Here is a 9538-nt window from a genome sequence, read left to right as displayed (position 1 = left end):
CCAGCCACAGCCAGAGCCTGCCTCACAGCAGGAGGGGCTGCACAGACAAGGTTACAGCTCCACGTGCACACCACCATCATTTCACTGAGATCATTCTGGCCCAGCCACACTGAGCAGGGCAGGGGATGAACGTGTTATTACTGTCTTTTAGCCTGAGAATTACAGAAAATTTAAAAGCATTTGGCAGGCAGTTGATTGAACAAGTCTCCCATAGTGCCTGTGAGGTAGTTACATGCCAATAAGCACAAAGGCCTGACAGGAAAACTGAGGCACTTCAAGGGTAGGTCATTTGTCCAAAGTCTCAGTCAGAACCCAGAGCCGAGCCAGAAATGCTGCACTGGGTTCTTGGCTCCTCCTGAGCTCTGGACACCAAGCCCAGCTCCCTCCAGGCTCAAATGTCAGAGGTGCTGCAGGCCACAGATCCCCCAGAGGACTGGAGGTGAAGGAATGAAGCCACTGCTGGCAACAGAGGAACGCTGTGTAGGAAAATCCAAGCTGTAAAGGCCACGCAGACAAGGGAGGAGGGACACTGTGAAGTCATCACCCCAGCAGAGCTTCATAATCCATGTACCAGACCAGCTGGCCAGAGCTGGGGCTGACTCCCGAGATCGGCCACTTGCTGGGCTCGTGGCCCACTCTGCTCAGCAGGGTGGTGATGTCGTGCTTGCCCTTGCCCAACACCAGGACAAACACCTGCCTGGCCCTGTTGATGAGGGGCAGGCTGAGGCTCATCCTCTGGTGAGGCTTGACAGGGCTCTCAGTCAGCACCACGCTGGGAGCCCCTTCCAGGCCATTTTGGGAGCGGGGGAAGAGCGAGGCCGTGTGCCCGTCCGTGCCCACCCCCAGCAGCACCAGGTCAAAGCTGGCGTTGGCCACCAGGGCCACAATGTCCTTGGCATAGAGCTGGGCACCGCCATCCTCCTCCACGCAGAGGCGCCGGTTGAGGTGCACGGGCATGGGGTGGATGTTGAAGTAGGGCACCCTGACGTGCTGCAGGAGGTGCCTGTGCAGCCCCTGGAAGTTGGACTCGCTGTCGGTCAGGGGCACGCAGCGCTCGTCCACCAGCCACACGTGGCTGTGCTGCCAGGGGAAGCCGTAGTGGTGCCTGGCCAGCCTCTGGAACAGCCCCACGGGGCTGGAGCCGCCCGACAGGGCCAGGTGGAACTGCCCCGAGCGAGCCACGCTGCTCACCGCTGCCTCCTCCATGTCTGATGCCAGCTGGGAAATCAGCTCCTCGGTCCACGCCGACACCAGGGGACTCTGCCGGAATTTGGACTGGATGGCCCTGAAATCACTTGGCATCTGCCCACCGGGGTTCAGCAGCTCCGCTGGCTCTGCCAGGGTGAACGCCAGTCCCCCACCCACCATTTCAAAATCCAGGAGCTGCTGGTTCTCCACACCCCCGGGGTAGAGGCGTGGGGGCTGGCGGGAGGTGCTGTCCAGCAGGGGCGTCCAGAAGGCCCAGGAGGCCAGCAGGCTCTCCGTGGTGATGAAGAAATCCTTCCTGCCATGGTAGATGTTGGAGATGAGGACAGAATATGCATCTCTCTCTTTCACAGGGCTGTACATGTAGAAATCAGAGAGTGGCTGTCCAAAGATGTGCAGGTCTGACCGAGCCTCTGCTTCTTTCCAGCTGTCTTTGGGCATGAGAGGCTGGAAGAGGTTCCTGCTCACCAGCACTGCAGGGGTGCTGAGCGCACCGTGCCCGAAGTAGAAGATGATCTGCTTGGGTTTGCACTGGCTGTGCCCTGCATCCCTCAGAGTGCCACTCTGAGGGCAGTAGGCCCTGTTCTTGAAGAGGACACGGGCGTAGCCCACCCGCTCATCCAGAGCCTTCCCGGAGGTGAGCAGGAAAGGGACCCCTTCCCATCGTGGGCTGCCACTGTGGATCAGCACTCCTGCAATGACAGAGCCCACCCCACCCTGAGCAGCACTCCTGGGCATCTCCATCACCTGCCCATCTGTCTCCCCCCTCAGCTCCACTGTGTGTCCAGCTCCTCATTCAGCCCTTGCATGACTTCACTGCCTATCCAGAACTCGATGATCTTTACAGTCCCTTCCCACCCAGGCCATTCTGTGATTCTCACTCTCTCCAGCTCCCCTGCTGTGCTTTCTCCCAGTTGTCCCACTTGTTCAGCCTCCTTTCATCTTGCAGGAAACCAGTTTCTGAGCATGAACATCATTTAGACAATTCTCTTCATGCTCACAGCATGGCTAGAGATAGCCTCGTGGTTCACTCATCACAGAGAACAAAGTTTTACCCCTCAGCTGCAGAGAGCAACTGGACTTCACGAGAAGGCAAAGGAGTTTACAGGCCACTTCTAAAATCAATGCAGAGATTTTATAATAATGGGCCTTAGCTCTTACACTTCCCATTCCCTGGATCATGGGTTAACTGACATGACAATAGGGTTATCTTGTCCAGCTCCCAGTTCCCATGTCAGTGGATGCTTGGACACATCCCTGAGTCAGCAGTGAACTCCAGAGCCATGGAGCTGGTACTGCATGCAAGGCCTCACATCTCCTGCTCTCCTCAGCTCTGACTGCCCCCCAAACTCTCACCTGCAAAGGTCGGTGTGGTGCTGACGTAGCCCCGTGGCTCCTGCAGCTCCTCCTGCACCTGGCTGTCATAGGCCTGGTACTGCCCCAGCACAGCACTGCTCCTCTCCAGGCCCCACAGGGACTGGAACACGTTCAGCTTGTGCTGCACCACCTCCTGGGCACTGCTGATGTTGGCAGGGAGCTCCATGATGAGGAACACGAGGGCCTCGGTGAGGTGGTTCTGCAGCACGTCCCGGATCACCCCGTACTGCTCGTAGAAGCTGGTGCGGCCTGGGCACAGGGAGGAGGTAAAATGCTGCTCAGGTGACCTGCTTCCCTTGTCTGCATCACTACAGGGCTGGCAGGGACAGCAAAGCTCCAAGCTCCTCTCCTCCCCACCCAGCAATTAACCCAAAGCAATCAAGCTCAGGGAGGCTGTGGATGTTCAGTCACTGGATGTGTTCAAGGTCTGGTTGGACAGAGCTTTAGGCAGCCTGTCCTAGTAAAGTTGTCATTGCTGTAGCAGGACTAGATGGTTTTCCTGTCCTCAGAAGGCTCTGGATGAGCCATGCCCCTGGGAGACAAAATTTCATGCAGAGCCATGCTTCCCTTTCTCTGCCTGGCTTCTCATGCAGGTGGGATCAGTGGGAGAAGGACAGAGCACTTCTGCAGTGACTCAAGGCTGTGTCACCAGCAGCAGGCTGCATCACGACCACAGGCTTTCCCTCCTGACTGATAATTTATCTCCCCTGCTCTAATCCAAAGGCACATTCATTAATGGAATCAATGCCGCAGACTTGCTGGGAGCAAGGCTGCCAGCTGAAGCTGCACAGGGAAAAAAGGCATCAAAAGACAAATTACAAAGTTGTTCAGAGAGGGGAGGGCACAGGGATTAGCTGGGTGTTCTCCCTAAATCTCTCTGCAGTGCATCCCTCTCCCACAGACAGGCTCAGGTGAGCTCTGGGCTGCCAAACCAGAGATTACCATTTCAAGTTTGATAAAACTGCATTAACTGAGTCTGTAGTGGATGAGGGAGGGAGGAAGGCAGAGGTGAAGTGGTGGGGAAGCAATCCTGATGGTGCAGAGGGCAGGACACCTGCCATGCCCAGAAGTGCTGCGGGTGGCAGCCCAGCCTGGAGCTTTGTGCTGAGCACTGCAGAGGGGATGCTGCAGCATTGCAGGCAGGCAGTGCAGCTGTGTCCTTCAGCAGGAGCCACGCTGGGCTGGGACTGTCCCTCTGCAGGGACTATCCCTCTGCAGTACTCTTCCTACAACAGAGAGGTGGGCAAAGAAAGGCAGACAAACCCAGACTGACCCAGGGACCAGAGACATCCACGAGCATCTCCCAGAGAACAGCACAAAGGCACACTAGGGGTGAGCCTGGTGTCTGACAGGACAGCACAAAAAAGGTTTGGTGCAACAACCACATCACTGCTGCACAGAGCTGAAGTGGCCTTAGACAGTATCAATTCCAAATCCAGTGCTGTTCACCAAGAATTTGGATAGAAGGGTCAGCAATGCCCCCAGAGCTCTGCAGCAGAAAAAGGTGGGGGGTTCTGCCCCTGCTCCCAGCTGAATTGCTAATGGATTTTTTTTTTCTTAGAGGCAGCAACACTACCTGGAAGTGAGTGAGTCTCCAGCTCAGGAGGTGTAGGACAGTCCCTCTCTGTTTCCAGGGAGCAACACACCATTCACCTGTTCCTTTTTTATTTCTGGACCAGCAGCACCTCAAGGGCCACCTCCTCATTGTTAACAAACCTGCCAGCTCTCACTCACTCACCCTGCACACTCTGCACACTCGCCCCACCAACCTTTAGCATCCACAGTCTCCTTCAAGACAACCTCCACTCTTTCCACATGATGTCGGTTCCAAATTGGGTCCAGAAACTGTCGGTTCTGATCCCGAAAAGGCAGGATATGGGCCACAGCCTGGGAAGGGGAGAAAAATCAAAGACTCAATGTAAACTCAGCAGATTCCCACAGTGCCTCTGCCTCACTGCCCCATGCAGCAGCCAGGCAGCAGAGCAGAGTGGGTCAGAGAAAACAGCAGGAGACCCTGCAGTGATGCACAGTAGGGTCACCAGTTACTGTCCAGAGCAGACATTTAAAGGCCTTTCTGAGGCATTTTAAGGTTTCATGTGAAAAGGCTGAACTACAAACTGCAGAGCACTCAGTTTATACCTGTCAGAGGACAAAGGGCTGAGTCAGACCATCCTGTGATTAATGCAAGGTTCCAAAGTGCTGAAATACATCAGCTCAGATGCTTACATCACTAAAGCCATCTGCTCTTTTGGGGAGGCAAAATAAACCCCCCAAAACAAAATAAATCCCCCCTCTTAGTGGAGATGCCCTCCTTGCAGCTGGACATGCAACTTCTGAGTAAAACCTGGCCACATGGCCACGGCTGGAACAGGCTGCTTTTAAAGTGTGGCATCACATTCCTGAGAAACAAGGATGGCATGTCCTTGAAGACATTCCCTCTGGGACAGTGCAGCTCCACATCCTGAGCTGTACCTGCAGCAGACAATCCTCCCAGCCAGGAGTGCAGCACAGGGCAGGAAGAAACCTTTCCCTAAGCATCCCACAGAACTAACACCCCATCAGCTCTTTATCATATCAAATGAAGAAGTGCTTCCAGAAGCCATGGCTAAGCAGAGAGGCCTGTGTGTAATGGGATGTGGAGCTGTGAGAGGACAGGTGCTGCTGACTCAGCGAAACCAAAGCCCTGACCTTGGGGAGGAGGTCAGAGGAGTTCTGAATCTCTGTTCCAGGCACACAGAGCCCAGCCCCACAGCCCAGCCCTGCTCTGCAGAAGGGACCCTCTTCACACCAGCAGGAGGAAGCCCTGCTGTAGTCTGCATATTTCCTCTGCTGTCCCAGAGGATGGACAGCAGCACAGGACAGAGGAACAGGACAGGAGCAAATGGAGGCTCCGGATCACACTGAGAGGCTCTGCGTGGATTTGGGAGGAGAACAATGCTCTCATCAGATGTACAACTGACCACCAAGAGTCTCCTGGGCACTGAGCCCCTCAGCCTGGTAGGGTCTGTCACTGCACTACAACACTCACCTGCTTGCCCAGGTAATGGTCCACCCGGTACATCTCCTCCTCCCTGAAGAAGCCTGCCAGCTGTGCAGCCAGCTGCTGGGCCGACTGCAGGTCGTGGCCAAAGGGCTTCTCCAGCACCACACGCAGCCAGGCTCCAGCAGGGGGCCGGCAGCTGCTGTTGATGTGCTGGGCGATCTCCGTGTAGGCAAAGGGTGGCACTGAGAAGTAGAAGATCCTCCCGGACTCCTTGAGCCCCTCCTGGCGGAGCAGGGTCTGGATCTCTCTGTTCAGAGCTGTGTAGTTTTCAGCAGTCTTTAGCTGGTGGTACTGGCTCAGCTTCAGGAACTGGTCCTTGAGCACTGCACACCTGTTGGGAGGCTCGTCGGGGGGACAGGAAAGCTTCCTCAGCACGTCAAACATCAGCCTCTGCCCTGGCTCCAGAGCTGCCAGGGCAGCTCCGTGGAATGTGAAGCTGTGGCCACTGCTCACTTGGTCCATGTAGAGCTGGAACAGACCCTGCCACAAATACTTCTTGGCCAAATCACCCGTGGCTCCCAGCAAGACCACGGAGATGTGGCCCTGGGATGCTCTAGCTGGGGATGGGAGGGCTCCCACGAACAGCACTGTGCACAGGACCCTTCCCAGCATCTTGGGGAAAAGAGGTGGAGCCAGGAACACTAGAGGTCAGGAATAAAAACCCAAATCAATCCATGCTGTAGCACTGCAAAACACAACACAAGGTACCTGCTTCCCCCAGAGGACCCAAGGGCTTCTGCCTGGATCCCCCACCCAACAGCCTCTCCTCCCCTGCATGATCTGAATCAAGGCAGTAATTTGGGCTCTTGACAAACATGCAGCCTCCTTCTGCACCCCAGAAGTGGAAGGCAGTGCGTGCTGAAGGCACAGCACGTGCACTGCTCCCACAGCCGAGTTAACAAGGGGGTGCTAGTGCCCTTGCACAGGGAAACTGAAACCAATTTTCATCCAAATCTCAGAGCTGGCCACAAAAGAACACACGTGCCTGCACACTGAGCACACGTGCCTGCACTCTGAATCCTGCTTCCAACATCCTGTTTGGGACTTTGCTCAAACACTGCTGGGCTGCCTTGGCATGGCCTCATGTCAATATTGTCAGAGCAGCTCAGGAACAAACACGACCACTGGCAGTCCCAGGCTCTTCTTTCCCTTAATGGCTCCTGTGCACCACCACTGAACTGGGTTCCAATGGCTACTGGAGGAGTGGTGTGATAAAACTACTCTAGGGAAGAAGCTCAGTCCTCAGATTGATGGGAGGCAGTCTAGATGGTGCCTCATGGCCAAGTGACAACCTGGGATTTGTGTTCTGCCTCCTCCAACCTCCACCACTGAAGAGCAGGTCCTTTTCTGGCCTTCTCCACTCAGTGCCCATTTAAACCACTGCAGCCAGACCAAAAAGTCCCTTAGCTCACACTTGTTTACTCAAAATAAAGTTGTTTTTAAGAGAAAAGACACATTTAGCACCTACACTGAGAAACACATCAATGAGTTTGTATCTCAAGAGATGTAATGTCACTGAAGAGAGGTTCAGTCACTCCAGTATGGGTGACTAAACCACTGTGCTGCTCTCATTACATCAGGTGTTATTTCAGCAGCTCTCACACTGGCTATCTCCTTCCCTTAATGTCATTTTCTGAAGCTGTCTTTAGTTGGACCAGAGCCTTCACAGCACACAAGGTTATTTACTTCTTTAAAAACTGGGAGCTCTGGTCAAAAAATGCCACCTAAATAATTACAAGGAACATCCGGACATCTCTCCTTGTCTGCAGTTGAACTGGTCTGGAGAAATCTGGTGTTTATCTCTCTGGAAGACTCACCTGCAACACAGCAGCTTTAGGAACCACGGTGGCAAAAGCAGCTGGAAACTTGTCTCCTGCACAGCCTCTCCCAGTGCAGATCTCACTCCTCTTGTGACTGGGTGTCTCTGACCAGTGGCTGGATGTACAGGACAGATAAGGCAGGTTGTTCCCTTCCTGGAAAACAGGAGGAAAGACCCAATTACAACAGAGAAAAAACAAAAAGTACCTGAGCCTGCAATGTCCCAGCACATCCCTGCTCGCAGTCCTGCCCCACTGGGTGTGCTGAAGCCTTTGGCTGCTGTTTGTGAGCAGATAAAACCAAGGCAGGTGTGGTAATTCCTCTCCAAGACAGCTACAGCAAGGTGTAATGTAGTCTGTAGGTTTAATTCCTCTCTCTCCAGCCCTCTGTCTCCCCTCCCTCCCTTCTTTCCTTGCTGTTTGAGCTCCATGGACTCACTGAAGAAATCCAGCCAGCAGCACTGGCAGTTGCAAAGAGGCACTCCTGAGGTTTTGCATGCAGAATTAATGATTATTGCTTCCCCTTCCCCTGATGTGGGTTTGTAACACAGATGACAAAGTTTCACAGTGCAATAAAGGGGTATTTACTCTTCATGAGCAACCTTTGTTCCAGGAACCAGAGGCACTGACCCGCTGCACCCTGGCAGCCCCTGCTGTTCTGCAGTCACAGAACAGGGACCAGTGAGGAATGGGAAGGGTCTGGGTGGCCCATGCTGCTCCAGAAAAGAGGCAATCAGCCAGGGAACTTCCTGGCAGATTCAGCCACAGTCACGTGTATTCCCAAACCAACAGAAATCCAGTTTCACAACCCTCCCAACTGCTAAATATTGAGCTACACTGCACAGAATAAGCTCAGTAAACCCAGTTCAGTAAACCCAATTCAGTAAACCCAGCAGTGTTTGTTTACTGCTTTCACATCAGCTAATCACCACTGCTCACATTAAAAACCAATACTCCAAAAACCCCCAGCCAGCCAGAACAAAGTTACTCAGTCAGGCTTCAGGAAAAGGCTCCTGATCCACATAAAACACATAAGAGCTTGGCCCAGCAGTCAGGCTGAGAATTCCCCTGCACAGCCCCAGGAGCTCCTGTTTGACAGGAGCTCATTTCAGGTCTTTATGGAAAAAATGCAAAAGGTGTTTTTTGTTACTGCTGTATCCCCACTGAAAAATAATTACCAGATGCACAGCCAAAAGAGCTGGACTCTGATGATCCTGTGAGTCCCTTCCAGCTGAGGGCGTTCTATGATTCTATGACAAATGCAGCATGGCCTGGGGCTCCCACAGGGCTCTGCACAGGTAGCACATGAAGGAAAGGGCTCTGAGATTCTCTGAGAACTGCAGAAACTCTACTGGTCTTCTGTACTCACACACATCAGGGCAGGAATGATTTCACCATCAACTTCTGGAAAAGTCCGAATGAGGAGTCACATTAAAAGCAAGCTCAGAGACGCATGAATTTGTGTTTGGTCCTTCTGGCTCTTTCTCAGCCTCACTCCTTGTCCTCCAGCCCCAGCATCATGACAGCAGCCGTTTCCAAAACCCTGGAAAAGCAGCAAGGGGGACCATGAGGAAACTGCTCCGGAGCGTGGGCTGCGCATGGAACCGGGGGGATGAGCTCACGGGCGCCAGGGACGAGCCCCGTGTGACAGCGGCTGTCACAGCCCCCGAGCACCGAGCGGGGCCCGCCCGCCACGCCCGCTGCCGGCGCTGGAGCTCCCCGGGCCCGGGCAGGCCGGGCCGCACTCCGGGCCGGGCCGCGCACCCCGCGGGCTGAGGGAGCAGCGGGGCCGGGCCGGGCCGGGGCTGCACCGCGCCTCCGCTGCTCCAGACATCTCTGTCCGTGCCTTCCCCTGGCCGAGGGCGGGCCGGGAGCATCGCCCCTCCATGCCCGCATCCCTCCATGCCCGCATCCCTTCCGCCGCCCACGCCGTGCCGGAGCGGGGAGATCGGTGCGCGGTGCTTCAGGACAGGGCAGAGCGGGGCCCGTGCTGACCCCTCCGGCCCGTGCTGACCCCTCTGACCCGTGCTGGCCCCTCCGGTCCGTTTCTCCCCCCTGGCCTGGCCTGGCCCGGCCCGGCCCGGCCCGGCCCGGC

The 9538-nt window shown here is 55.1% G+C and overlaps 1 protein-coding gene across 1 annotated transcript; it reads right to left on the bottom strand.

The window, feature by feature from the left end:
* Positions 1-391: 391 nt before the first annotated feature.
* H6PD (hexose-6-phosphate dehydrogenase/glucose 1-dehydrogenase) lies at positions 392-8759 on the bottom strand. Its single transcript, XM_062507638.1, has 6 exons — positions 8622-8759; positions 7444-7599; positions 5612-6267; positions 4353-4470; positions 2563-2832; positions 392-1898 (listed from the first exon to the last, which is right to left on the bottom strand). The coding sequence occupies exons 3-6, from the start codon at positions 6236-6238 to the stop codon at positions 541-543; spliced, it is 2373 nt and encodes a 790-aa protein (XP_062363622.1). The 5' UTR covers positions 6239-6267; positions 7444-7599; positions 8622-8759; the 3' UTR covers positions 392-540.
* Between the last annotated feature and the right edge of the window lie 779 nt (positions 8760-9538).

Source organism: Cinclus cinclus, chromosome 23 (genome assembly GCF_963662255.1).
Source record: "Cinclus cinclus chromosome 23, bCinCin1.1, whole genome shotgun sequence".
Classification (NCBI taxonomy): domain Eukaryota; kingdom Metazoa; phylum Chordata; class Aves; order Passeriformes; family Cinclidae; genus Cinclus; species Cinclus cinclus.
The sequence above is the reverse complement of the archived record's forward strand: the minus strand, read 5'-3'. Positions and strand labels throughout refer to the sequence as shown.